Consider the following 26,730-nt stretch of genomic DNA (forward strand, 5'->3'; position numbering starts at 1 on the left):
ACTCCGTGCCTTGTAGGGTTAAAGGCATTTGCAATAGATATATGTATAAGGCTATGGATCAGGAATTTGCATCATGTAACTGGCCGAATCTGGTACCTTGGATTTTTGCAACGCATTAATAAAAAGAAATAAATAAATAAACCGAGTCCATACGGATTACAGTACAGATGTATCTAAGAGGGAAAGCGAAAAAGGGATTGGCCATGAGTTATATAAATAGGACAAACAGGAAAAAAAAAAGACATGTAGGGAGGGAAGGAAGGAAAAATCAGCAAAATGCACACAGAGATACCCATCAAGCAAGATAATGTCAGAGAGATAATCATTCAAATCGTTATCATACCTCGTTGTGCCCACGAGAGAGATAAGAGAGAGAAAGAGGAGGGGAGAGGGGGGATTTTAGGGCGGAGTCTAAAAAATAGATCATCATCATAGGTTTGTTGGCAGACAAACTCATAAAGGCCGTAACATGCATGTCTCAGGAAGCCCAGGCATCAGAAGCAGCTGACACGACTTCTGCTTGGCTGCCTTGTTAACTTGGGACTGTCTATATAGTGATTTCACACTGAGAAATATCTGGGAGATAGGGAGAGGCCATCAGTCGTTGAGCTGAAGTCAACCAAGGATTAGAATGGGCATAGTAACAGTATGGGTATCAATGGTCATTAAGTATGTGAGAAAAAAGAAAATCACTCAAAGAAAAAAAGGAGATACATCATAACGAGGAAGGGCCGGGAAATGATAATTTGAAACAGGCAGAGAGCATAACCTAGAGAATAATGTCGAAACCAATACAGAACCGACAGCAAGCAAGGAGGAAACTGTTGGGAAAATTAATAGAAAAAGAAAACATAAAGCAGCTGCTCACAAATACCTGCTGGGTCTTTGAAGGCAAAACAAAAGACAAATATTATGTTCATATGAATCAAAAGGAAGAGGGTCAATATAAATGCGCAGGCGAACTCGGAAATGGACACAGAAAGTAAGAGACAGGTCTCGAGAGAAAAGGAAAGATATTAAATAGTTCGTAGAAAAAGGCCAGCAACCCCAAAGAGACAGACACGCGGCCAGAGCATGCGAGTGCCAACGCCTCCAAACCCCACTATTCCACTCCGAGAAGCGACGCCACCTATGCAATCTTGTGTTGAATCCGAAATGTAACGCGTCCCAGTGCTCAATTTATATCCATCGAGTACTCGTCCTCTTCTTTGAAGCTCATACCCGCATGGCCTGAAGTATTCCAGAATTGTGCCTGGCCGTTGCCACTAGTGTTGCCGCTGCCTCCGCTATGGAAACCAGGACTCAGGCTCTGCGAGTTCGCTTGTCCTTGTAGTGGCTCGCCGGCGATGTTAGTGTGCTTGGGAACCCGAAGGCCACTTCCTGGCGCGCGGCTATAAGCAAATGTATTTGCGTTGTTTTTCTCCATTGCATCGAGTAATTCCGTTCGCATCCGCTTATCCTCTTCAGTCTGCTCAAATGGCCATGTTCCACCGAGCGAAGTGATCAGTTCGGCCAACTGGTCTTCTTGCTCTAATTTGCGATGCAGTGCCCACATGAGATCTCTAGTCCAGCCAACTGCTCCGTTGAGGATGTCACCCTTGTTTGGTCCCTTTTCTTTCTCCTCGATCGGCAGTCCCATGGTAATATTGCCGCTCGTCGCGCGCCTTCCACAGCCCCCCGCAAGAAGAGATGTCGCTGCATTCGTCGAATTCAGTCCGGGGGTGCCCACGGAACCGGCAAGCGAAGAGTTATTGAGAAGCTGTTTCCTTATCTTCTCATCCTCTAAGCGATGTTGCGGGACCAGATGGGAAAGGTCTTGGATTCGCTCGTTGATATTGTCACGTCTGCGACGCTCCACCAGGTTGTGAGAGGCGCGACGACGTTTCCTTTTGGCTTCTTGTGACTCCAAGGCTTGCTGCGCACTCGTATGGTGGCCAACTTTGGTCGGGAGGGAAGCATGTTTTCCAGATTTCAGAATCTCTGAAATTCCAAGATGGTGGGATGGGTGTCCGGGCGATGAGATCGGAGATTCGATTAAGGACTGAGCACTACCAGGCGTGCCATCCCACTGGCTCGACATATTCTTTTGATGCTGGGATTGTAGAGATACTGCCCTTATGGGCTGTGACGGGAAGCTTCCGGATTCAGGGGTAGCGATATTCAAGCCCGCCATAGCAGGAGTCTTGGGTGACATGGGGCTTCGGGCATCCACAGAGTTCCTGTCAACCTGAAGGCTTGCACGCGTTTTTCCACCCAGGTAATTCTGATCAAAATGGACGTTTGTACCGTTCATGTGCGGTGAGGCATCCTGAGGAGTGTGCTGCTGCATCGGCCGGAACTGATCATAGCCAAAACCACCACGAATAAAAGGGCTGTTGATAGGGGCTCCGTCCGGTGTATTCGAAAATACGTGGGACATCTGGCCTTGGTGGCTCATGGAGATTCCAGTAGGCTGTCGCTGCTCTGGAACCAGGTTGTAAGACCCATCGCGTATCGTGTTCTGTCCGTTTATCTCTAAATCAAGCAGCTCTTCGGTATCAATCCCAGAATTACCGAAGTTGAAACTCGAAGACAGGTTCTGGGGCGAGCTGAAGGGATTCGACATGAAGCCACTATTGTGCATGGTAAGTTCCGAGGGATCAATGCCATCATTCGTTCCGGAGTTTCCGAACTGATTCCCGAAGGACGGACTGGGTAGTCCGTATGTGGAGTTAGACATGATAAAATGACTCGAATTGTTCATTTGGTCATCGGGTTCCGTTTTAATAAACGTAGCCTCCGCCATGGTTTTGTTCCTTTTTTTGGGGGGGTTTCTTTTTCTGGTTTTCTTCGAGGGAATTATAACCCGAGTATCGGCAAGTGTTAGTGGGACAAGATATCGTTTCTGTTCGTGTGCTCGCCTAACAAATATAGATGGCAACGACTGTTAAGGTAAAATTATCGGAGATCGATCGAGAGTCTGATAAAAAGAAGTCGGTCGACTTCAACTATCAATCAACCAAGGAGTTAGCTATTTATGTGTGAAAGTGATGAGGGAAAGCAAGGCTGCCGGCGAGTCATATATGCTGCGTAAGGCTCTAAAGCGTCGACTGGCGAGATCCCACCGACGTTTCCCTTACACAACACACATCTGAGACATCAAAAGAAAAGCGCCGGCAAATATCGATTTCGGCGACCTCGAATGCGCCTGGACCGATATCTCACGCAGCCACCATAGATACCGCGAGATCACTCACCTTCGCGAAAGAATTAAACCCGGAAATACGTCCAAAGAGCGAAATCCAGTAATCAGCAGCTCCAATCCTACCCGCCAGCCCTTTCGAGAGTTCTCGTCAAGGCAAGCGAGGTCGTTGGAAGGCAAGGCTTAAACCGTGGACGAGCTGGGCAAGGCTATCGCTCAACGATGACAGAGGATAAAGGCGGAATGGGAAATGAGTCAATTGACTGTGAGGCTATTGTGGTGTGTTCCTATGCCACTGGAAATGTTAGAGAATTGGCGGTGTTAAAAAAAAAATAAAATTATGATCTTCAGTAAGAATAGGTAAGCAAGCTTGAAAAAAGTTGAAGAGTCAGAGGAGATGTAACCAGAAAAATCCGGTCGAGGAGAAGGTTGTATGTGACAGAGGTTGATTGATGATCGAGTATCTCCTTCCACGTTGATTGCGAAGTTACTCTGGGGATTTTGGACCCATGTCGAGAGAGATTGAGTTGACGAGGATGATGGTGGTGATGATGTCGGTGATGGATTGTTGGCAGGAGGAGGAGGGAGAAGGCCACAGAGACACGAAACAAGGGTACGGCAGAAAAAGTTGCGGTGGAGGATGGCGGTATGGTATGGTACGGTACAACGATGTATTTTACGAGGCGGTTGTGTGTTGTACTGTACCGGCGCACCGCCCCAGAGCGGAGAAGGGCGGCAAAAACTTTGTTCGACGAGCGTTTCGCGATGGGGCGCTTGACGGGAGAGCGACACGAAGCAATTTCTCCCTGACCCACCCAGATGACAGGCCAGAGAGTAGCCAGAGCAGCAAGCCCAGAGGTGGATTCTCTTGATCAATTTCCAGCAAGGGGTAGTGTCAACGAGAAACGAAAGTTTGGTCCTCGGGTGGATGCGCTCGGACATGGTCCCTGTAGTCGGAGATATCGCCCCAGGGCGACTTTGAAGTTGAGTGCAAACAACCAGGATTCACCTGGTGGTGTAATCTTTGGCGAAATGGCAGAGAAAAATAACAGTGGAAAATCAAACACAAATGGAATGAGCAGTTCATGATCAAGGAAACAAAAATACTAACCAAAGTCCTTTCAAAGATTTTCAAAGCTCTACGAGTCCGGGACGGGTCCTCCATTAAGGGTGAGAGGGCTTCGAGTAGATCGTAGTGGAAAGCTATTTTTGATGAAAACGACCTAATACTCAGACAGTATATGGGGAAGTGGTCATCGAGCGACAAGATAAGGAAGAAGAGCGTGAGATCGTGTGGTGATAAGGCTTTGGCTATGCCGTTGAATATGTATCAGGAGAGCCGTGACGGAAGTTGACGATGTTGACGGGTTCAAGTTGACAGACGCGGAAAACACTCGATAAATGAGATCGGCAGGCAGCGAGGAAAATTCCTTTCAACAAGGCTCTGCGCGATATAAGTGGTGCCTGCGCTTGTGAGTGATACAACGGCAAATATCCACCAACCAGATGGTGGATTAGACCGACTAATGACTTGGTGAGCTGACTCGATTTTAGCCGCAGCGACGAATCACGCAGGAAAAGCTCAGGTCAGACTCGAACAATCGGGATTAAAGCAAGGGGCTTTAATCGGGGCGAGGGTGACGGGCATTTATGGACTACGAGGACGGTGTCCTGCATCTCCTATTTGATATGTGATGACGATAGTCATGCAGCTCGGGTTGATCATGCAGTCCACGCGGTTAGTGCTGACGACCTTTTTAAGCCCCCGGGTTGGTGGACCCTTTTTTTTTTTAAAAAAAAAAAAAAAGGTGAAAATGCTAAGTTGGTAGCTATCTACACAAGGTTATATCTAAAGAGAGAGTAGGCCAAAGGAAATCTTGATTCCGCTTCTGGACCCCAGTATTCTGGGTGGGACGGGCGATGAGGCGAACCCAAAGGCTACTTTTTGAGTAAAGCTGAGCTCTTGAGGAAAGACATTGTTTCGAGTCGACGAAAAGCACCGCACCAAAGTGCATTAGCAACGCCAGACCCGAGCCAACTTCTAAGTGGGAAGGGCAATGTGACTTGGTGAGGCGTTCATAAAAAAAGTTGGCAAAGTGAGGAACAGAAAGCTTAATGGTACATCCTCAAGAAAAAATTAAAAAAAAAAAAAAAAAAGTTATTCCGTATAGAGCTGTATAATAATAATGTAAGGGGGGAAGCTCGAGCAATAGTGAATAGTCATTTATCGCGTCATGATGGTGGTGGGATGATTCAGATGCCACGGACGAATAATGTGATCCCTTTTCAGGTGTGCTGAGGCACCTCCCAGGCGTGGGGCAAGAAGTCCCACACATGTACTCCGTACTGTACTTCCAACGAGACACACATGGGTACTGCAGACAATGTGGGTGAACATGATCCGAATGTACACACATATTTCCGACCCCGGTGGATCTTGCGCACGAAAGCGTGCGTGCGGTTCAAGTTCCGGAGGTATGAAGACATATCCGGGGCAAACTCGCAAGGGGGGTGGTTGTTGTTCTCGATCTTATGCAGCGCCCATGTATTAAAATGATCGACGCAAGGAGTCGACATGGGGTCAAAATGTGAAGAATTCCAATGCAACGATGCCTGTCTTGAGGCCGTAGCATATCGACGGCATATCGCCGCGGGGGGGAGGGGGGGGGGGGGGGGGGGGGTTTCGTGGGGGTCCTGGGAGGGAACACGGCTCTACATTGATGAGCGACATATAATTCATAGAAGTAGAAGATTAGCTGGACACCTCGAAGTTGAATACTACGGGGCCACAGCGATGGGTTACTAGCGACGTTCTTGTGCGTCACTTTGGCAGCACCTCGTATTGAATCGCCACCACTTCCGGCGGGTCATCAAGATGGAGGAGTTATTATGCGCATCGAATTCTCAGCCAAGAAGTTTACTCAAGAGGAGACAGCAAAAGTGGTGCTACACATGGCAGCATCGCAAAGTTTGGGATGATTTTTAGATAAGGTGTTCCCGCGAGATCGACCTATTATGAACCATGGGTATCCCCGTTCCCATTCTCCGAAAACGAATCTCGGACTGACCAGGGCTCTATGATGTTATCTGATCATCTCGAAAGACCGCATTGAGATGTATGCAAGAGAGCCGGCTGCGCGAATGATGATCGTCGGTGAAAAGGAGAATTCGCCTGTAAGTTGAGGTCGACATTTTAACATTATAAAAATTAATGAAATTATAATAATAAATTTAAAAAAAAGGAGAAGAAGAAGATAGCCAGAGAAAGAAACGCGAGAGCGACGGATAGCACTGAACGTCTGTCGCTGGTTACCCCGCATATGCCCCCGGATCTCAGCAGAATTAACCCGGAGTCTTGAAGGAGCTACGTACAGAGTACAGGGTAGGGAGTTACTCCGTACGGAGTACACACCCCTACTTATTTTCAGACGTTGAGGTGGTTACTATTCGACAAGCAAACAAGAAAGAATGGAAACGATTAAAAGCTCATGTTTCACAAAGGGGGCTGGGGCAGTCACATTCATGCGCGTTACTGGTGAAGCAGAGAATTGCTCTGCTCATCCAACATGAATCGCTGTGGTGACGGTGATGGCAAGCCCACTCCACACCGGAGACATGCAACAGGCGTGCGTGCGTCTATGATGGCACTCGCTCCTGTCCTTTGGCGGCCTTTCGACGCGGAGGTCATCGCTGCGTGCTGTGACCTGTCCAGTGTCGGGATGCATGCCGATGGGTGTGAAGCTGCGAGCCGGCGCTGTTTCTCCACCGAGCAAGGCAGCGGGCCGTCCTAGTCCCAGATAGACTAGCGCGTCTGGTCTGTGCGCAACCTAGATCTATTTCTAGCCGTATTTGACCTCCGGCTTTTGTCTGTATCCAGAATACCAGTCTATACGAAGTGCGGAGAAGCTTTCCGCCGCCAAGCCACGTCGGCGTGATGACTCAGCAGCAAGCTCACGTCCGACGTCCAACATCGCAGGCATCCAGCGATCAAGGTGGCCTCGAGCTGGCAACGAGCACCAGAGTGAGCCCGTTTGGTTCGGTTAATCGAACACAAGAGGTACGGCTATCAGATGCAACGTTCTCGCAGTAGGCTTTTGTGCTTTTTTTTTTTTTTTTTAACCATTTTCTTGCGGGAAACAATCCCTCCTCTGCAAACTCCTTGTTCTTCGTCATCCCAGGTTTATATTCCCGCTGGCCCCATGCCGAGCAAGCGAGAAAGCTAACCATGATCATCTGACATAGACACTTTAAACCCATTTTATCTCCAGGGTGGTGAATGTACAAAGTAGGGCTCTAGCCTTTTGTACAGCCTTTTTTGTCACAGCCCTAACTACCCTCCCTCTCCCCCGCCCCGACCACCCTCCATTTCAAACCGCCTCGTTCTGGATCCAAGCGCGACTCGTCCAAGCCGTCACCGTCGAAGCGCTCCGAGCAATCGTCGCGGTCGAAGCACAATATTCCAGGATACCAGTGACGTCAGAGTTCGACAACAGAACTAGGCAAGGGGAAAGCTCGAAGCGTCCAGAGTCCAATCGTCGAGTTTAAAATCCTATCTCGTGGCACCGAGTCATCTGACCTGTGATCCCACAACCCTTGGCTCCGCTGCGTATCATCTGCTCGAAACTACCCAAAACCCCCTGTGAGTCTGCCCGTTAGCTTCCGTGGATGCCGCAACTCCCTGCATCGCCTCTCCTGGGTTGAGACTACGCCCCAGCCGGTTCTCGGAACCTCTTCCGCAGTTTCTTCACAACCACCCAGCCGGTACCAGAAAACGCGCAGCAAGCTAGATCTTCCTTTTAATCCTAATTAAACGAGGGCGCGTATCCTCCTACACCATGGCGTCGGCGTCTTTTCGGGATTCTATGAATTCTCTGGGCTGGTCTCGGAGAGCGCCAGAGCCCACCACCACCAATGGCTCGTCCTCAACACCAATACTTTCAAAACTACAGTCCCTAAATCCATTTGCGAGCCGTGGTTATGTTCATCTGTCAGAAGGCTCTTCTGCGCCGTTACCAGCTCCCACACGAAGAGAAGAAGAGGAAGGGTGGTTTGCTTGTGAGTCCCGTGGCCCCCCCTCTCAGGAATCGTCGTTATGCATGATGAGCTACGGGTGATTCCCCGTCAGTTCCTGCGTCTTGCCAAGTTTCACGAGTTTGTTTGTCTTGCTTGTTGAGCATTTGAGCGGCGATGCTGCCGGTTTGAAGGGCCATCGGCTTATCTTCGCCTATTACTAATTTCCATTGCTTACAGTGAGTCGATGGGATCGCATGCTGATATTTGCGGGATTCAATATCGGCGCCCTTGTCTGCTTTGCAATTTGCATGTGCTTCATTATATTTCCTGCGTTGATGTTTGTTCCACGCAAATTTGCCATCCTGTGAGTGCTCTCCCTAAGGACCTTCAGCGATTTTTTTCTATTCTCTTTGCGCCAAAACGTCACCGTTCCCTTACATCATGACATCCACTACGTGGGATCAGCACCGGGTGTCAGAAGGCCCTACCTGACATAAATACCCATAGATTCTAGCTTGGACTTTATGGTGTATACCCTCTCCCTAAAAAAGCCACGCAAGCTCTTTCATGGTTTCCACGGCCCTTACATTTTAGATCGCCGTTAAACCCTTCTGTCCATATTGCTCGATGGTTTTCAAATTATGCCCATCCGGATTGTCAAGTGTCACTCTAACCAGGCTGTGCAGGTGGTCCGTTGGCTCCGTTTTGTTTCTTGCGTCCTGGGCGGTGCTCCTCGGGCCCATGACTTATGCCAAACACCTCCTGTCTGGACCCCGGCTCCCATTTACTGCTGCTTACTTCGCGTCTATTGGGCTCACACTTTTTTTTGCGGTTGGTGTAAGTGGATCCCCTGCTATCTCTGCAACTTTTGCACCACCCTTACTGCCATCCTCCTTGATACACCATCCCTCAACGTATACATGTGTTACCTTCACGTGTGCCTTGTTCCATTACATCCTGGGCTTATGACGTCATCCCGGCCATTGCGCGTTTACGGCGACAAGGTCCTTCGTACCGTTCTGGGGATGTCAACTACACTGATTCCTCTCTAGGCGCATTTAGTAGCCCTCTCAACTGTCTACCCTCCTCATCCTAGGCCTTTTTTTTTTTTTATGTTTTTTTTTTCTCCCTGATCATTTTTGTGACTCATCTGACAACGTTCCTCGCCTCTAGCTCCATTCCACCCTCTTAACACTCATATCCTCAATATTCCAACTTGTCGCTCTCGTGTGGTACCTTGTCAGCTACTTTCCTATGGGCACCACGGGTTTAAGGCTTGCGACTCGCGTTGGAACGGGAAGGGTGGCAGCCTGGATGAACGACTAGGACGACATTTAATAATGCCTTTGTTATACTCCATACGTTGTACAATGCCATATAAGCCGTGTCTAGAGATGATGTATTTCCATGCTGTTGAAACGGGCTCGTGTGGCGATCGTAACTTCTCGTGTTGGGACGTACTGTAGGCCATCGAGAGATCAAGCTCGTGACACCGACAATTTCGCATACTAACTTGGGTTTCTCTTGACCTGTCTTAGCTTCTCGCGGCTCGAACAGACAAAGTAAGACAAGGGCGAGTATGCTCCGTCGAGGCGCTGAACAAGAAACTCCGTTCACTTTTCATCGCCCTCGTCAACCCCCAAAACAAAACATGCGCCAGAGACCAAGCACATACGGGAAAAGCCATATTACATCCTAAATTCCAAAGGGAGGAAGTATCATCGCAATTTGCTTAGCTTGCCCATGGCACAACAAACAACCTGATAAACGAATCTAAGAACGACTCAAAACCACCCCCACAATCCCCTCCAGCACCTTGACCGACGGAATCTCAGCTTCCATGATCCCTGTCTCCGCGTTCGCCCCGTGCTCCAACCAGTGCCTCAACAGATCGTTGCTCTCCTTGGGCTTGATGTTCGGAGCCGCAGTGCCAACCGTAACATGTGGAATATCGTTCGCGCATTCCCACGAGCCCATGTCCCGGGAAACATGTGAGTTGAGGCGTTCGTCGTGGTCAACGGGCATAATGCGCGCTACGAAGGCCATGATCTTGTCATTCCAGACAAGCCGTTCAATGCGCACTCTTGCAGCGCCGAGAGCGGGGGTTGGGTTTCTCGTGTGGCCGTCGGGCTGTTGTAGCTGTCGTTGTAGGGCGTTCTTGTAGAGATCTTTGTATTGGTCCCATATATCTGGGCGGTCTTTCGCAGAGGCCTTGTGGATTAGCGTAACGTGGAAGGATGCTTGTATGCGCCGGGAATTTTTGAGGTGGTTGTATAGCTTGGAGATCTCGGGTGGAGTGCTGGGAGGGAATAGAGAGGCGGCTAAGCTATTAATTTCTGATTGTGGAAGAGATATGTTGAAGAATTCAATTCTTTTCAAAAGCTTCTCGATCGTGTTTCCATTTATAGTATTCGGTTGATTCTGGCCGGAGTTAGAAGGCGGTTGACGATGGCTTGGATTTTTGGAACCAAAGGTCAGATCGTGCTTGACATCCACAGTATAGTTTTTCATAGCTGCGTCGATGGCCAGGTCTAAATCAGACGCAGACGGCTTTGACCCATCGAACAGTCTTGGATATGCGTTGTACAGAGCAGATACGATAGTCTCAAGGTTCTCCCGAGAAGTCGCTGCAATATCTAGATCAATTACCTCGTCAAAATTGATATCTGGCTCGTGTTCCGTATCCACTGCCTCGAAACGCTGTAAAAATCCTTCCATAATTCCTATGATTTCCTCAGGACTTTTGCTATCCGCACGGATTGTCTGGTGGTTATCCCCGCGCTCGAGAACCCGCTGACGAGTGATGTTCCGAATACCATCTAGCATCCTGCCTTTTGGCTCGTGGACGTAATGGAGAGCGACGAATCGCGCATCAGGGTTTATCGAGCGGATATCCTCAATGATTTGCTTTCTTTCACGCTTTTGGTGATTATTGCGGTCCGCAATCACAGCCTTATGGTTAATTAGTGCGTTGTTTATTTGATGGACAAATCTTTTTGCTCGATCCCTTCGTCCTTGGATATTGTCATTTTGGATGTGACCCCAGCCGAAAAGGTTCACAAGTCCAAGAGCAACGGTTGTCTTTCCGCAGCCGATAGAAGCCACAGGGACAAGGACAATATTTTGGGAAATAGGAGGTGCAACATCTCCTTCAGCAGTTTCCATAGCAATGATATCCGAGCCTTTGAGGCCTCTCTCCTTAAGGAATCCATCTCTCATTGCGATTATACCATGATTTTGGTTATAGAGACTTCCAAGTTTTGGATTCATCTGGAGCTGCCTTCGGGCATATTGTAGGTATTCCTCTGTAATCTTCACGTGCTTTTTGTACTTTGGTGGCCTCCCTGAAATGACCGCTTTAGTGCACTCACGCCACTGCCGGTACATGAGATACGGTTCTTCAAATTTATACTTGAAGAACCAGTCAACATAAGGTCCGGAGTGGGCTTCACGCATTTTGCATCGGACAACAAATCCTTCGGTATCCCTTCCGCCCCACGAGCCTGTTTCTGCGCACCCTTCTAAGAAAGTTCGCACTTCGGATAGATCATTCTTAAGCACAAATTGTGCCTTTTTGAAACCCCAGTTGTCGGCAAATTTGTGCACTTCAGGTCCAGAAAGGGTAGCAAAGAAAGGCACGTTATAGTTAATTCCGTGAAGATATATTCCAGCAGAGTGTTCATCGTACGCCAACACATGCTCCTCGAAGCTGTCATCACACAATTCTCCCACAGCGGTGGCATTCCATTTTCTTAGCTCAAGCGCCAGTTCTCTCTCTGTCTTTCCCACCGATTCGACATGTCGCCTCACCCATTTTTGTCCCGCAACTGCGTGGCTGAGATTGGCGTCTTGCCTTGGGCCCGTGGAATGCTTGCTACACACCAGAAGCGTGCCATCCTCTAGGCCAGACATGAATATGATGCAGCCATTTTCCTTCACGCTCAGTTCGTATGGCCCAATTGTATTCTTTTCGATATTTTCCCATTTCGTCAGATTCACCTCATCTACATTGAAAAATTTGTCGTACCCTCGGATAGCAATTTCGGGGGTACCATTCCTGGTTCTCGTCGTGAAGAGGCCACGGGCGTACGTAGGAAGGTCGTCTCGTTTGTAATCCCAATCTCGGAATTTCCAGGAATCAACCGTAGTGCCTTGCGACCCGCTAACGGGAAAAGTTGACTTCTTGCATGAGAACGACTTTCCTCCTCTCTTTGGGCCTTGAGCGGCTTGGAGCGAGTGTATCAACTGCGTGACTTCGTGGGAGTCTTGCTGCACCATGGCGAAGAGGATTCAGAAACCTAAATAAAATGGAGATTGAATACGGAATAAAGGCCAACGCTGGGGTCCTCCAGGCGCTACTGTATGAAGTCCCTGGTTGGATTGCGCGGGGCTGCTCGGGGTTGAAGGTCGCCTGGACGCTATATATACAGTCTCCTTAGCTTTGGCACAAGGAGCCGAATCTGACTCACGATGTATCAAGCTTGAACTGGCAGCCCGGATGAGGAGATCCCGGTCACAGAATGCAGCCTAACCGAAGCTAAGTGGCGGCGAGATCCCTCTTCGACGCCGCATGTTCAAGCTCAGATTTCAAATGCTGCGTAAACATTGCTGATTAAGCGATGGTCCCAGCCAATAAAAGTCGGTTGTGTAAATGCAAACACGGCAAACACCGGAGGCCAGGTCTGACTCATCGCTAGTGGCAGTGCAGCTTAGTGGGCTAGCGCTGAATCAGCTCCCCGCTTTGCAGTCTTTTACCTTTTTTTCGCGTTTCTTTTGACGGCAAACAGGCGTTGACATTGCTGCAAATACTGGCCATTCTCGACGGTCAGCTGTGATACAGACTGTTGAAGTTTATTTCCCCATCCGCAGTCATGTCAACTCCCAACGCGTACATCCTCGCAGCGGAGAATTCCCCGTCCTTGATACCCCTCCTTCGATCGAACCCTTCGCTCGCGTCTGCGCAGGATGAGCATGGCTATTCTCTTTTACACGCCGCAGCGTCGTACGGACACTTAGAGTTACTCCGCTCCTTGGTCCAGGAGTTTGGAGTCAACGTCAACCTTACCGACGAAGACGGAGAAACTTGCCTTTTCGTTACCGAGACTGTCGAGATAGCACGTTGCTTGGTGGAGGAGCTTGGGGTAGATCGGGCTGTGAAGAACCACGATGGATTAACGGCAGAAGAGGCCATTCTCGACGATGACTCCTTTCCAGAAGTTGCAGCATATCTAAAAGGAACCCCTGTGAGCACCCTCGCCGAAACCCTTGTTCGCCCCGGCCAACAGCTGCCTCCGAATGTCACCGTGAGCTTTGGCACAATGACCAAGCCAGCTGTCAATGGAGATGCGGATGTTCCAGACCCGGAATTTAAGCGAAGAATAGAGGAGCTTGCGTCGAGAGAAAACTTCCACAGCGAGGAGAACCAACGGGAACTGCGAGAACTGGTTACGGAGGCGATTAGGGGTGTCAATGCGGAAACTCAACAAAAGGACCTTCGGCGGCGGTTAGACTGAATATTATGACACGCGTTCGATTCTCCGTGGCGCATGGATATTATATGGTTGCTATATCACCCAATTGCAATACCCCGCTATCCCGTTCCTAACGCTGGCATGAGTCTCAGAAGCAAAGAACGTCCACCTGTGCTTAACCATTGCAACAATAATTTGGATGGTAGTCATGCCGAAATAATTGCGGCGCCTGGCTTTTTTACATGCTACCTACGAGTGATCGCCCTGATAGCTGAAAATTGGCGCTCCAAGGCTTGCCATTCACCTATAGATGCGAAGAGGCGTCCCAAGGGCTATAACACTTATTGGAAACTCACCTTGCTCCTCATAACGAGCTTACACCGTTTAAGAACATTGCGGAGAACTCAAAACGGAGCGAGCCCGGCTCGGTCCCATGTCAACTTTGGCAGAGTGCGGCGTTCCTAGGAAATAAAAGCGATGTCAAACTAGATATATCTAGGTTTATTTATTCCTAAATAGTCATTGCGTCCCGCAAGGCCCCGAAATTGTAAAGCAGTCGAGTCTGAATGCCCTCGAATTATTTGTGTCTGGAGAACGTCAGGTGACATCATAGTTATACTATTCGCATTTGCTCCTCCGGCGCATATTAAAATCGTAGCCTTGCGCATCCGCAATTACGTTGCCACTCGAAGCCCCATCACCAGAACTTCACTTAAGGGGTACTGTTACTGATTTTTGTTTTGCCGTTGGCATTTTAAGAATGTCACTCTCACCGGTCCCATACTCCGCTTCCAACGAGCAACACCCTCAAACACTACAAGGAGTACCACCTCCTCCACCCCCTAAGCCAACAAGTCATGAAGCAAGCAGAAGAGGCACTCCCCTTTTGGGTCAACAATTTCCATCGCCAGCTCCATCCACACCACCCAAGGAAGCATTACAGTCTCAGGGAGACGCAAGCATTTCAACAAGTCACGCTCCGCCCAATCGCCCATTCTCTCCCAGCAACCTCCAACAACCTCCAGGCCTTGACGAAGGATGGATTCCAGATATCCTCAAAGACAAATCGTACGTGCCCTAAAGAAATAACAGCAATTTTCCTTCGCCCCTGAACCATCTCGTACTTCACAAGCTAACCCAATTTCCCTGCAGAACAAAAGATCTCCAATCCGTTCTCTCCAATCCCACCCTCCTCAACGCCCTCGCAAATACCCACCCTTCCTACCCCTCCGCACAAACCCACCTCCTAACGCTCCTTGAATCCAACAAATCCCTCGCCACTCGTGCCCTCGAGCTAGAATCCCACCTCGCCGCCCTCCGCGCCTCCACCGAAACCCTCCTCCTGCAGCACCAATCCCTCGAGCTCTCCTGGCGCAAAAAACAAACGGAAATGGACGCCGCCCTGGCACCCTGGTCACCCAAGGCGCTGTATCAGAGACTGGCGGCAGCGATTGCCGAGCAGGAGGCGGTCGTGCGCGCGGTGGAAGAGAGCTTTTTGGATGGGGACTTGCAGCATCATGGAGTTGCCGGGGAGAGAGAAGTCGTGGAGTGGGTGAGGCGGTTGAGGAGTGAAGGTGCGAAGTTGGAGTTTAGGAGGGATGCTAGAGCGAGGTGGGATGAAGGGAGGGTTGGGGGGTGGAGGTGATGGGTATGGTGATCGTTTTTGTGTGTTCGGATCGACACACGCCCTTGGATAACTAAATATGCAGTGCATGGGCGCGGCGAAGTGGGCGTACCTTTTCCCCCCTTTTATCCCGCTGATATTAGGCGCTAGATATTTTTGATTTCAAGAACAGACTGTTGGATGGTCTAGAACCTTGGTGAAGGCGATCTACATCTTCCAGTCGGCATGTTAATGCTTAAAAGCACATATATACTCCACGCCTGGTATAGAATACCATTTTTGTGACTGCGGTTCGCACCGTTTGAGCACCAAAGGCCGTTGGCACTAAGGAAGAGGAGTTGAGCATAGTTGGTAATAAAGCAGTTTGAATTATAGTAATATATGTGTCTGAATAGCTACTTCATTGGGTATCTAGATCATTGACATTCGTTCCAAGCTGCAAAACAAACATCCCCACCAAGCAGTCGCCTGAAGTTCTGCTCAGTAACCATTAGTCGAGCTCCCATTCGGCCTTTCACCCGTCGTGGGTAACAATTCGTCTCTGTTTCTCTCAGCGGAATTCGGTGAGAACGAACCGGCATTCCTCGTGGTTGAAAGTGCCCTGTCAGCTGCGTAACTCGTGTGGTCTATGTCTCCAAAAAATGCTCGGTTCTTGTCCCTCGCACCCCATGCCCACCCTTGCCCTGAATTTAACGGGAGATGATACAAGCGAAACCCGAGCCATGCAAAGGCGATGCCTAACAAAGCACCGAAGAGGATGTCAAAGGCAAAATGGCGGCTATCGGCCCACCGGCTAGACGCTATATATGTTGCTGCCACAATAGGCACAAAAACTAAAAGAACCAGAACAGTCGGTGGTGCTGCACCCCGGTTTCGAAGCGACACAGGGGATTTGTTGAGGTTTGGCTGTTCGACCTCCTGAAGGGATGCGACTGACAAGAACGGAATTGTAATAGCCAGCTTAGCACAAAGCCATAGTGACAGATACGTCAAACCAGCAAAGGACACTAAGAATGCAGTGGTTAGCCGTTCAAATCTTAGACGAAAATTCACTTGATCGCTCACATACTCGAAGAATGGCCGCTTGGGAAGCTCACAAATCCATCTTTCAGGAGCCTTTTCGTGGTATTCCTGCAGATCGTCCAAGACACGAGCGAAGGGGCACCAGCAACCTGACCACCCAGGCCTCCGATGACGTGCGCCGCAATATTCGACAAGTCTGGATCGCATCTATCCAGTAGGTCGGGCCTGGGCTTGCCAAACATGACCTTCATCGCTTCCGTCGCTGCGTACACGCCAGCATACGCCACACCCAAGCCCATCCATCCTGCATTCCACTCCCAGAATTTCCGTCGCCATGCCTCCGCGCCGAAGGCGCGTTTGTCTGCCGGACCGGGGACAATAAGCATGCTGAAAACAGCGATCACGGCAGCCGGCACAAGAAGGCTGGCCATCATAAGAGTCGCTACAGGGACTCTTTCATGAACAGCGAATGGGTAAGATATATTCTGATCGGTGAGACTAAATGGTCTCCTGTTAGGCTCGGCAACCTTAACAATACGGCCCAAAGCTCCAGTGAACCTGTGAAATTGATATTAATCGAGACATTCAGTACAAAAGAATAAGGTCTGCCGAATAGCGAAAAAAAAGAACAGCACGCACAATATGAATATCCAGTCCACGACATATGAAATTATCAGCCGCTTTGAGAGCGGTCTCTCCCAGGGCGCTTGTAGGTCACGAGTAGAACTCATGGAGGAACGTACTCGATGGAAGACTTTTGGTCCCATTTGTTAACGGCAAAAAGGCATCGATGCTCGAGTAAACCGGAGTCAATATGTTGGCAGGAAAGGGAGTGGAATCCTAAAATACGGGGAAACCGGGGGATATCTGTTCAAGGATGAAGAAAGTATTCCGCGCTTCTGTCAAATGAAGCACCAGCAAGAAGCAGTTAGACGGTGGTAGTCGAGTCAGTCCATGAGAAGTGAGTGAAGGACAAAGTTCGAGGATGTTCCAAGCCCTGGGCAAGGATACGAGTGGATGCCGTCGTCAGCGTCAAGCTTCTGGCGCCGTGTGGAAATCTTGTCGTCGAACTTTACATGCTGTCAAGGCGGCGCTTCCAATCTACCCCCCGTACTCCATACTGAGTTATCTTTGCTTCCTTTCGGCATTCCCGCCCTGCGCTTAATAAAACACGGGAACCCGTTAAGTATAGTTTGCGCTCGCCGGCTCATGTCCCATCAATATGAAGTCAAACCTGAAACTCTTTCCAGATTTGAGAGCATTTTCTACAAAGTAACCAACTAGTTACTTATGCAGAGCTGATCTCGTCCTGATAGGAACGCAAGGGTGGAATTTGGATCTGCAACATACATAACTCACTAATACAGAGTAGCTCCTCCAGGCGGAGCATTTTCACGTCGACTCGAATTTGCATTCGTACCAGCTTCAAGAAGGTAGCTTCACACCATTCAACTCAAATCTGCCACCCAACTAAGGTTCACATTGGTAAGTTTAACCTTGATTCCCTCTGTATCCTGCCATTCAACTGAAATATACTCTATTATAGAGTGAGCACAGGGTAGATTGTCCCTCATCTATTTCGCAGCCAAATCAGCTCTTTTGGGTATCGGATTGAGGCGCAATAACGACAAGACAAGCAGCGCTCGGCTCCAGTGTTCGCTACTCAGGAATCAACACATTTACAGACGGTCAAATCGCTTATCACACACAACGATACTCAAGATGCCACCATCAGCCGAGCCAGGTAGAACCCCGGAACCATGGTCTTCTCCCACCCTTCTGTTTGTTTACGGCTCCCTCATGGACACCGACGTTATCCAGGTGGTGCTCAGTCTCACAGCGCCTCCCCCACCGCTTCAGGCTGCTAAGCTGAGAGACTATAGAATGAAGATGTGGCATATCTATCCGACATTGATACCACATAAGGGCTCCGAGATCCAAGGAAGGGTCTACCCCGTTGAGAGTCTTGATCACTTTCAGCGGCTAGAGAGTTACGAAACGAGGGCATATACATGGACTGTTTGTGATGTTGAATTAGACGATGGCAGCGTCGCCCAAGGTTGTCGCGTGTTTATATGGGCTGGTGATCCGGAAAGCAGCGAGCTGTACGAAGGGTCCTTCGACTTGGAGCGTTATCAGACTCGTTATAAACCATCTATGATGGGAAGATCTTAAGTTGGGCAGAATAATCCCAATTTTCTGAAGGAGCCGTTGCCCCACATTTCAGAAGCTGTCAGTGATACAGGTTTAAGCGTGCTATTTATGGCCCACGCCCTGTAACGAAATGGATGATGCAACCGACGACCAGTACAAGTCATATAAGATCACGGACATATCCGGTGGTCATTGAGGTAAAACAAAATTGCCATTGCGTGCAATGCACTTGTGCTTTAGGAGAGTAGATTCCATCAATTCAACACATTTCGGTCCTGGCACTTCACAGTTAGGACTCTCGATAATAGTTGCTGTAACAGTCAATATTACCAGGGCACCGAATGACGGAAAACTTGATGCGTCCTGAGAAGCCTAGCAGTCCATAAATAACACCCTTACTTGCTTGTGGCGGGATGGATCGAATATCCGTTTGCATTTGCAAACGAGTCATGGTTCCAATCTCGCTTCATTTATATCGTTGGTACACAAATTGGTGCCAAGGCTCGAAGAATTGTTGCTCTAGTCACGGCAACCGGATAACTGACATCTTGATACATAATAACTCTTATTCCTGATATCTTCCATCCAGAGCTTATTTCTCCTTGCCCTCCAAACCCACGAAGAAGTTATACCCAAAATCGGCGCTTGAGTCATTAAAGCGAAGCTTCTTGTCAATATTCTCAATGGCCTTCATGTCCTCTTGTTTCAGTTCAAAGTCCGACTCGAAGTTTTGCTGAATGCGATGAGGTGTCTTCGACTTAACGAGAACAGAGTGGCCTTTGTTAATTCCCCATGCTACATCTCTGTCAGTAAGGGGTCCATATGGCTGATAAAAGGGTATACTAAAACCACGTACCAAGTGCTACCTGAGCCCCTGTTTTGCCGTATTTCGTCCCAATCGCGGCAAGAGTTGGATCCTCAATCAGCCTTCCATACCTTTCGCGGCCTGAATATACCTCGTTTTGATTTCCAAGGGATGAATATTGCGTGACATGGATGCCTTTGCTTTTGAGCCATTCAACGAAATCGTTTTGTTGTAGCCATGGATGCAACTCCATCTGCATTACGGCCGGCACTATGGAGCAGCTCTCAAGCAGCCTTTCCATTTCCCCTTTTGAGAAATTTGAAATTCCGATAGCTTTAGTCTTTCCGGATTTAACGAGTTTCTCCATCGCTTTGTATGTCTACTATGATATTTAGCGCAACTTGCCAATATCATACCTGGTGTAACACATACGTCGACATAATCAATATCAACTGTTTTAGAATTCCCTTGGCTATCTTTTGGAAACATATCATCCCCAGGTGCGAAGGCAGCTGGCCAATGCATGAGGTACAAGTCCAAGTAGTCAATTTCTAGGTTCTTGAGCGACTGGTCAATTGCCTGTTCCACGTCTTCCGGACGGTGTTTGTTATTCCACAGTTTGCTGGTAATAAAGAGTTCATCCCGAGATAGTCGGCTTCGTGCAAGAGCTCTCCCGATAGCTTTCTCTGTCCCATATCTGACCCATTGATTGTTAATATCTTGCTTCCGGCTATGTAGGTCTAGGGGCATTGTATGCACTTACACCGCAGCGGTGTCGATGTGCCGGTACCCAGCACTGAGAGCAGTGAGAACGGCATCCTCCTGTGCGTTTTCATCCTGCCACGTTCCGAAGCCAATGGCTGGAATATCTTCTCCTGTGTTAAGCCTGAAGGTTGTATGACGACTCGCCATGATGGTGTCAAGTAAAACAGCACTTGATCCTATTCGGTATAAGGTTCCAAGAAATAGCTCCTCAGTTCATGCAACATATATAAGAAGGTATGTAGGTTCATTATGGAAGTATATACTACTCCCATATATAAAGCTACTTCCTTATCAGATAAGGATGGCTGATGAATAACGTCAGTGATCAGGAACCAAGTTGGGAAAACCTGGAACCTTGGAGTGATGGAGCCACAGGAAACAGGGAAATCCAATCGGAAAGGCATATGTTATCGCAAAAAGCTCATGGAGTAGTAAGCTCAAACTATGTCGTTTTGTGGCAGCCCTGTTTAGGCGTTGCGGATTATATGCGCAAGCATGGCCACCTCTCAGGAACGCCATCATTGATCGGGTAAGATTCGCCTCCGTGTCGGCCGTTGCTCTTTGCCCTTGGGAAGGCCAGACTCTAGATAAATATGCCGATCAGGACTTTCTCTCGATGCCTCCCTGCGGTAATCAGAAGCCTGATAATCGAAATTGTGGCCAAGTGCCCCGTTGATGTGCCATGAAGCCGCTGTCTATTGCACCGAAGCCATAATACTCTCGTGGATAAATTGAGAAGATAATCATAGACTTGATGTCTTGGTTTCATATGGAGGCCTACGGGCATCCCGGAAGACAATAAATAATCCTCAAGATAAATTAAGCTGTAGAATCCGACGACAAGTGTCCCTTATGGCAATGTTGAAGCTGCTGGTTCTGATTGGAAGGTGAACAATGTTAGAATAACATCCAGAATGAGGATCAAATCTTGACAACATTAGATTTATCCTTCTTTTCAGCTCTTCTAGATCTTTTGAACTCTCCTTCCAGCATGGTTTCATCATTCCACCCCAACCATTGATATCAACTTTTTTGTACCACTCAGTTGCTCAACAGTCAGCCCCCGAGATGGCCAAAAAATATTCGACTAAAGGGTTATCTTCCCTGGAAAAAGGCCCGAAAATGATTATATCCCCATACCCGTTTTTGCGATTGTCGGTTTCAGGTTTATAACTCCAGTATCATTTTGCGGACACATATCCAAAGGTGGCGTAGGCATCAAAACTATACTTGGCTAGATAAATACCTATCCAGCTGGTCACATATTTGCTAGATCGGCCGATTTAAATCCACGAGAGTCGAGACCAGACCTCAAGGTGGATACATTTAATCACCCAGTTCACAATCAGGAATCTCTAAATACAAGTCGCCTTGAGATCGCACGTGACAGTGAGAGCTGGAGCAATTTGCCCTGTTTTCTATCAGCTAACGCTTATGCTAATTGTTTGGCGGAAATGCGGGCATTCAACAAACAATTTGTTTCTTTTGAAGAGATCGGACCTCTGTTGTTGAATGAAGTGACAAATAAGCAAGACTTGACGTGCACATTGGTCTGTCATTGCAATGATTTCATCTTTGCCAGAACTTGGCTGCCTGGCAGCTTGACATTTGATTGCCGTTATCTAGCACCCGCAAGTACCTATGCAGCCAGAAACTGGGTATTTATGCAGGTTGCCAACTTCACTGTGGTGGAACCGTCCATATTGTTGGAATGTGGTTAGACACACGAAATCCCGCTAGACCCAACCAAGCATTTTCAACTTCATTCTGCCGGGACCTTTTTTGTCATACATCCACCTAAGAATTGTTGTCGCAATTCTCACAGTTCTTCTACATTAAGAAGCCAATTCTATTGGATGGACAATGATGTCTTTTATCGCCTGCCAAATTGTTCGCCAAACCGGCTGGAGGCAGGGAACTTGGAACCTGTTCTTGAATATATTACACCTGGTATGCAGAGTGATCAACCATTATTGCTGTTGGGCTCGGATCACGAATTCTCCTGTGCCCAAAGGGTCCCGTTGGCACCCCATTGTCGAGGATCATCTGCAAACCTTTGTCTTGAGGCTGAAGAACAGTTGCATACTTTTTTCGGTTCAGTGCTCCCTACTTCGTGAGCGTTTTGGTCTGATTTATGGCCCAATGTGCTAGATCATAAGCATGGCAGAGTGATTCAAAAATACCGGCCCTATTGTAAGAATTGACACATGGAAGCGCAGCAATACACTCCTTGCGGACATATTTGGAACTTTGCTGCGGATTGAACCCTTCTCTCTAGCAGCTAGTTAACTTGCCTCTAATTGTGATTACACCCAGCGGAATGTTACGGAATAGCTAAGCAAAATGGCTGCTCTATCAGCTGTTGAGTTTGCAGCTGCCAGTGAGCCTACAACATCAAGATAGAACTGACTTCATCAACTTTTACCCATATTACCTTTTTTTTTTTTTTTTAGAGCAATATAACTAGCACATATGCTACCCGTGATGGGGCAAAGTTTTCATAAATGGCATGTGTAATACACTTCCCAAACTGCACGTGTGTTGACATATATGTTTCACTGGTGTGATGTTCAAGAGAGAAGGAAGGAAATAGCCAGCGATGCAGAGCAGATATTGGGTCAACCCATCATCATGGATCATTATGCTAGATGTGGCAGCACAGATGCCATTGATGAACTCGAGCTAGCCAGTATCTCAAGTGAAGAACATAAATACTGATCACCGCCTAAGCACCATAACCGATCACCATTTTTATTTGTCCTGGATATGCGTATTGATACTGTATCTCTGATTTTCTTCTGGCTTCTTATTTACGCAAACGGAGCTATCTTGGGGCCGGAGTGTTGAAGTAACCCCATTTTTTTAAGTATTGAGGTGTTGGCAACAGCCTGTATGTTTTCAGGAAATGCTGTTTGGGTTGTCGATGTGGTCAAGCTCATCCTAACATTCTTGAGATATACTCCTAACCACACTACTGTCTGTTGTTGTGGGCACATCCATATATTTCCTATGAGGGTCGGCCATATAATTCCTTTCACAGGCAGAACTCCCATTTCTCTCAATGCATACCGCCACTACGCTATATCATCCACCAGCTCTGTCCATGTGCTATCCCCCACACTACGTCATATAGATCACACTGTATTTTCTCCCAGGATTTAAGGCCTCCAGTGCAACAATAACCAATCATGGCCAGCCTCATCAAACCTCTTATCATGCAGAGTCGGTGCAAACTCCTACAAGGGCTCGACTATATCATACTATTTCATGTAACAGAGCTAGTATCCTGTCCGCAGATACTTCTTTGGAACTCACTGAATGCATGGTAGTAGGTAATTAGATTATCTGTCCGGAGAGCTGAGTGAGAACCCAACTCTGAGCATTCCTTTGTTATAATGAGTGAATCAAGAGTGGTAAATCCAAAACCTTTCTATGCATTTGCTGCAATAGCGACACAACGAATTCTCTGCTTTAAGTCGCCCAGAGAAAATGCATGTTAGCAAAGAGTGAGTTTAGTGGTAACCAGTCCGGATTATAACACACTGTGTGTCTCAGAGCATCAATTTCATCAACCCCCTACCGGATGGCCAACGGCTGCCCAGGCCCTTTGTCATGGGCTCTGGGATGGTTCGAACCAAACCTTGGGGAAACATCAGCTGGATGGGATAAGACCGAACGAATGATGGAAACCACCGCCCGCACGGAGGATGAAGAACATTTTTGACCAAAATGAGGAAAACAGGGGGGTGTGTTATGTTGTCAGTGCCATGAGATCTATCTGTGAGAGATAGGACTGTACTGCTTTAAAAGACCTGAACTTCGCGGCCACTCCGTGGCCCATGAATTGGAATGCGCCGTTCTTGCTTGTTTGATCTGTGAGTAAGCAGCAGATGGCTAGGTACCCGTGGCATGGTGTGGCTGAGGGGGCTTCTGGGGCAGAATTCCGCCGCAAGAGTAGCGGAGGCCGTCCGAGCCCGAGAGTCAGCGTCCGGAGGTTTAATTGGGCGCATCGCGTAAGATTTTGCGCCAGATGGATTCCCTGCATGACAAGAACCTCCAGACGAAACGCTAGCTTTAAACTGGATCATTTTTCCCTCTTACAACCCAAATCGGGGCAAAGCCTTGCGGCTCAGCCACCAAGGGCCGCCAAGGCCGTTCAGCGACCACGTCGTTGTCCATGGGCAGGTAAAAAGCCGGTGGCGATAACTCAGCCCATTCAAACGTCACCGCTTTCAAAGCGCAAAGCCTTCAGGTGCGCGAAGAACCCCTTCATCCGCGCTGAAAAGATGTGTGCAAGAAGTGAGATCTCCGCAGTAGAAAGTGAAGCCGGGGGAGACATGAGCTGAGCGAACGTAGGAAATACGAAATTTAATTAAATAGGCGTGGTCGGGGATGGTTCATGGTATCCACACCTAGGAGCTCATTGGAGTCCCGGGACAATAGTGGCAGACAGTGCTGATCCTCGTTTGCGCCTTGTATTCGAAGAGAAAGGTCCTCGCAACGTGAATGGGTTTTGAGTTTTAGAAAACTCGAGATGACGATCAGCCTTCAAGCTCAGACTGTCGTGAATTTCCGATTGCCCCTGAGGCTCAATGCTATATATTGCACACGACCCCGGGATGGAGGATCCTGTTTCGGATCCAAATTTCTTTCTTTTAACACCGTGAACTATCTCCTCGACACTTGAGCTTCAAGACATCTCTCTCTACATAACCTTTTCCAGCTTATTTTTCTTCAGAACACCCCCTATCAAGTCAATATGCAGTTCAAATCACTTGCTTTTCTCCTGCTCTCTGCGACTGCGCTTGCTTCCCCTGAGCCCGCACAGAAGAGAGATGATTTAGATGAGATGTGAGTACCCAAACGCCCTTCTTTGATCCACGTCCATCTCCAGTCCAACTTACAATCGAACAAGCACATCTGCCATCAATGACATCACTTCGGCGATTCCAACGGACCTTTCGGGCCTGAAGAGCTTGTCTGCATATATTCCACCACCAGGCATTGCGTCCGTTCTCGCAACAGCTATCCCCTCTGACGTCCGCGAGAGCATCCAAGCCAACCCTACTGCTGCTCTTGAATTCAACAGCGCTCTTTACAGCAGCCTCAAAGCCGGTCAAACCCCAAGCTGGTATGAGGATCTTCCAGATGATGTGAAGAGCTATCTCAACAGAATTGCGCGTATCACCGGATCAGACGGCCCTCAGGCCACCGGCGCTGGCGAGCCTGCTCAAACTTCCGACAATTTTGCTCCCCGAGCCACTGGTGCCATTGCTGCCAGTGTTGCGGGTGCTGCTGGTCTCCTTGGTCTTGCTTTTGCTTTGTAAATAAAACGGCTTGACTTCTATTTCTTGACTTCCAACTTCTGGGCTAAGCTGTGATGGATCTTTGGTCTTCTGAGGTGAAAGGGACAAAGTTTGAATTTATTCTATACCCTATGTGTAAATTGTTTGGTTTGGTGTATTCGATTTAATGATGGAAATCCATTGCTCTTGCAAATCTGAATATCCTTGCGAGGTACTCTGTAAACCTCTCGCCTGTAATCGGTTGGTTTAAGAGTAAATTCTTGTTCTCTGTTCTCTGGGTTGTGTTCCGTAAAGTTTTATGTCGATATTTCGAAAAAGGGGAAGCGTCGTTTGATGACTCAGCCTGTTGCGTGCTGGGGCTCTCGCGTCTGCCGCAGCGCACCGCCAACCATAAATTTTCGTCCACACAAAATTTTCTCTCAACCTTTTTGTTCTCTTCACCAGCAGCTCAACAGCTTATTCGGCCTTTGATGTTTTGAGGTGTCCAACCTGGCTATATCGGAATCAAATAGTCTTAGCTATTTATGAGGTGTGTGTATAATTCTTATTGACCGTGAACTCCTAGTCTCTCTGTATGATGATTCTTTTCTCGAACAATCCAAATCCTATAATCCATGACGGAACTCAATTATCTCTAGAATTACACTGAACTGGGATCAACTCTTCTCCTATATTCGTTTACTGTCTTTACTCCGGGTAACTGACTTGCAAACGGGAAATTGGACAAGAAAAGTTCCTATTTTGGACCGACTCAAAAGGTTTCATTGACCAAAAGGTATGAACTTTTCCCATACACGCCTGTTCCCATTCCCCTTGATTATGATGACTATTACGACATGCAAAGGCATTCCTCAAACTTAATCACCATGTGGAATCTGTCATGTTATCAAGTTTCAGCCTTGTCTGATCAAAAAATACATTTGTGCTACTTTTATGTTTCCTCTCTTGAGGCAACTCTTATACTTGATCGGCTATAGATGGGTTTGCTGACGTGGCCTTCCATTGTAGGTATGCTTTTTCATTCCCACGCCGGTTTCGGCTCTACACTCTCTCATGAGGAATACTTGAACGAACGGGCGGACAGATTGCCCTCTTCTCCGGTCATCCAAGAAAGCAGACCGTACAACTCTGCGGTTGGCTGGCAGTTGAGAGGCTTGTTGAAAATTCGTCAGCTGATCATTGCATGGATTCCTTTCTCATATATGGCGATCTTTGCATCAAGAATTTTATGCTGACATAGCTACTATTTAGGTACGGTAACATTTATTTGAAGCTCCCTAAAAGAAATATCATCTTTACATGATGAACATTATTCACACTGTTTGAGCCCGGCATAATTGTTGGGGAATGAACGTATAACACTGAAAATTCTGATTTAATGAGGTATG

General features: G+C 48.1%; 11 protein-coding genes across 11 annotated transcripts; 7 read left to right on the forward strand and 4 right to left on the reverse strand.

Moving 5' to 3' along the window:
* Positions 1-127: 127 nt before the first annotated feature.
* Positions 128-3,329, reverse strand: CIMG_10254 (HLH transcription factor). The gene is made up of 2 exons (XM_001239231.2): positions 3,237-3,329; positions 128-2,987 (listed from the first exon to the last, which is right to left on the reverse strand). Exon 2 carries the CDS (start codon positions 2,783-2,785, stop codon positions 1,175-1,177), a length of 1,611 nt encoding a protein of 536 aa, XP_001239232.2. The 5' UTR covers positions 2,786-2,987; positions 3,237-3,329; the 3' UTR covers positions 128-1,174.
* Positions 3,330-3,690: 361 nt separating this feature from the next.
* On the forward strand, positions 3,691-4,881 carry CIMG_10256 (uncharacterized protein; the record flags this gene model as incomplete). Its single annotated transcript, XM_001239233.2, has 2 exons — positions 3,691-4,653; positions 4,736-4,881. One exon carries the CDS (start codon positions 3,691-3,693, stop codon positions 4,051-4,053), a length of 363 nt encoding a protein of 120 aa, XP_001239234.2. The 3' UTR covers positions 4,054-4,653; positions 4,736-4,881.
* Positions 4,882-6,747: 1,866 nt separating this feature from the next.
* CIMG_10257 (uncharacterized protein) lies at positions 6,748-7,432 on the forward strand (the record flags this gene model as incomplete). Its single annotated transcript, XM_001239234.2, has 3 exons — positions 6,748-6,914; positions 7,067-7,238; positions 7,424-7,432. The coding sequence occupies 3 exons, from the start codon at positions 6,748-6,750 to the stop codon at positions 7,430-7,432; spliced, it is 348 nt and encodes a 115-aa protein (XP_001239235.2).
* A 584-nt stretch (positions 7,433-8,016) lies between these two features.
* Positions 8,017-9,520, forward strand: CIMG_10258 (SFT2 domain-containing protein; the record flags this gene model as incomplete). Its single annotated transcript, XM_001239235.1, has 4 exons — positions 8,017-8,236; positions 8,432-8,558; positions 8,881-9,031; positions 9,368-9,520. 4 exons carry the CDS (start codon positions 8,017-8,019, stop codon positions 9,518-9,520), a joined length of 651 nt encoding a protein of 216 aa, XP_001239236.1.
* A 447-nt stretch (positions 9,521-9,967) lies between these two features.
* Positions 9,968-12,472, reverse strand: CIMG_10259 (tRNA ligase; the record flags this gene model as incomplete). The annotated part of the gene is made up of 1 exon (XM_001239236.1): positions 9,968-12,472. The coding sequence occupies one exon, from the start codon at positions 12,470-12,472 to the stop codon at positions 9,968-9,970; it is 2,505 nt and encodes an 834-aa protein (XP_001239237.1).
* A 500-nt stretch (positions 12,473-12,972) lies between these two features.
* Positions 12,973-14,256, forward strand: CIMG_10260 (ankyrin repeat protein). The gene has a single exon (XM_001239237.2). The coding sequence runs from the start codon at positions 13,066-13,068 to the stop codon at positions 13,705-13,707; it is 642 nt and encodes a 213-aa protein (XP_001239238.1). The 5' UTR covers positions 12,973-13,065; the 3' UTR covers positions 13,708-14,256.
* Positions 14,257-14,367: 111 nt separating this feature from the next.
* CIMG_10261 (uncharacterized protein) lies at positions 14,368-15,595 on the forward strand. Its single transcript, XM_001239238.2, has 2 exons — positions 14,368-14,733; positions 14,818-15,595. The coding sequence occupies exons 1-2, from the start codon at positions 14,426-14,428 to the stop codon at positions 15,308-15,310; spliced, it is 801 nt and encodes a 266-aa protein (XP_001239239.1). The 5' UTR covers positions 14,368-14,425; the 3' UTR covers positions 15,311-15,595.
* A 42-nt stretch (positions 15,596-15,637) lies between these two features.
* CIMG_10262 (PAP2 domain-containing protein) lies at positions 15,638-17,259 on the reverse strand. Its single transcript, XM_001239239.2, has 3 exons — positions 16,952-17,259; positions 16,359-16,870; positions 15,638-16,296 (listed from the first exon to the last, which is right to left on the reverse strand). The coding sequence occupies exons 1-3, from the start codon at positions 17,077-17,079 to the stop codon at positions 15,770-15,772; spliced, it is 1,167 nt and encodes a 388-aa protein (XP_001239240.2). The 5' UTR covers positions 17,080-17,259; the 3' UTR covers positions 15,638-15,769.
* Positions 17,260-17,492: 233 nt separating this feature from the next.
* On the forward strand, positions 17,493-18,642 carry CIMG_10263 (uncharacterized protein). Its single transcript, XM_001239240.2, has 2 exons — positions 17,493-17,797; positions 17,859-18,642. Exon 2 carries the CDS (start codon positions 18,035-18,037, stop codon positions 18,485-18,487), a length of 453 nt encoding a protein of 150 aa, XP_001239241.2. The 5' UTR covers positions 17,493-17,797; positions 17,859-18,034; the 3' UTR covers positions 18,488-18,642.
* Positions 18,643-18,802: 160 nt separating this feature from the next.
* Positions 18,803-20,258, reverse strand: CIMG_10264 (aldehyde reductase). The gene is made up of 4 exons (XM_001239241.2): positions 20,035-20,258; positions 19,704-19,968; positions 19,323-19,650; positions 18,803-19,261 (listed from the first exon to the last, which is right to left on the reverse strand). The coding sequence occupies exons 1-4, from the start codon at positions 20,181-20,183 to the stop codon at positions 19,059-19,061; spliced, it is 945 nt and encodes a 314-aa protein (XP_001239242.1). The 5' UTR covers positions 20,184-20,258; the 3' UTR covers positions 18,803-19,058.
* A 3,846-nt stretch (positions 20,259-24,104) lies between these two features.
* Positions 24,105-25,523, forward strand: CIMG_10266 (uncharacterized protein). Its single transcript, XM_001239243.2, has 2 exons — positions 24,105-24,887; positions 24,952-25,523. The coding sequence occupies exons 1-2, from the start codon at positions 24,796-24,798 to the stop codon at positions 25,361-25,363; spliced, it is 504 nt and encodes a 167-aa protein (XP_001239244.2). The 5' UTR covers positions 24,105-24,795; the 3' UTR covers positions 25,364-25,523.
* The last annotated feature ends 1,207 nt before the right edge of the window (positions 25,524-26,730 follow it).

This window comes from Coccidioides immitis (assembly GCF_000149335.2).
Source record: "Coccidioides immitis RS genomic scaffold supercont3.5, whole genome shotgun sequence".
In the NCBI taxonomy this organism is placed as follows: domain Eukaryota; kingdom Fungi; phylum Ascomycota; class Eurotiomycetes; order Onygenales; family Onygenaceae; genus Coccidioides; species Coccidioides immitis.

What these genes read in the sequence shown, in the direction of transcription:
- CIMG_10254 (XM_001239231.2), bottom strand. Translation starts at nt 2,785, where the DNA reads ATGGCGGAGGCTACGTTTATTAAAACGGAACCCGATGACCAAATGAAC.
- CIMG_10260 (XM_001239237.2), top strand. Translation starts at nt 13,066, where the DNA reads ATGTCAACTCCCAACGCGTACATCCTCGCAGCGGAGAATTCCCCGTCC.
- CIMG_10261 (XM_001239238.2), top strand. Translation starts at nt 14,426, where the DNA reads ATGTCACTCTCACCGGTCCCATACTCCGCTTCCAACGAGCAACACCCT. An exon ending in GATATCCTCAAAGACAAATC is followed by an intron (nt 14,734 to 14,817) that starts GTACGTGCCCTA and finishes ATTTCCCTGCAG; the next exon opens with AACAAAAGATCTCCAATCCG.
- CIMG_10262 (XM_001239239.2), bottom strand. Translation starts at nt 17,079, where the DNA reads ATGGGACCAAAAGTCTTCCATCGAGTACGTTCCTCCATGAGTTCTACT. An exon ending in GTGGACTGGATATTCATATT is followed by an intron (nt 16,871 to 16,951) that starts GTGCGTGCTGTT and finishes TCAATTTCACAG; the next exon opens with GTTCACTGGAGCTTTGGGCC. An exon ending in CCCAAGCGGCCATTCTTCGA is followed by an intron (nt 16,297 to 16,358) that starts GTATGTGAGCGA and finishes CTGCATTCTTAG; the next exon opens with TGTCCTTTGCTGGTTTGACG.
- CIMG_10263 (XM_001239240.2), top strand. Translation starts at nt 18,035, where the DNA reads ATGCCACCATCAGCCGAGCCAGGTAGAACCCCGGAACCATGGTCTTCT.
- CIMG_10264 (XM_001239241.2), bottom strand. Translation starts at nt 20,183, where the DNA reads ATGGCGAGTCGTCATACAACCTTCAGGCTTAACACAGGAGAAGATATT. An exon ending in CACATCGACACCGCTGCGGT is followed by an intron (nt 19,969 to 20,034) that starts GTAAGTGCATAC and finishes TCAATGGGTCAG; the next exon opens with ATATGGGACAGAGAAAGCTA. An exon ending in AGGGGCTCAGGTAGCACTTG is followed by an intron (nt 19,262 to 19,322) that starts GTACGTGGTTTT and finishes ACAGAGATGTAG; the next exon opens with CATGGGGAATTAACAAAGGC.
- CIMG_10266 (XM_001239243.2), top strand. Translation starts at nt 24,796, where the DNA reads ATGCAGTTCAAATCACTTGCTTTTCTCCTGCTCTCTGCGACTGCGCTT. An exon ending in AGAGATGATTTAGATGAGAT is followed by an intron (nt 24,888 to 24,951) that starts GTGAGTACCCAA and finishes CAATCGAACAAG; the next exon opens with CACATCTGCCATCAATGACA.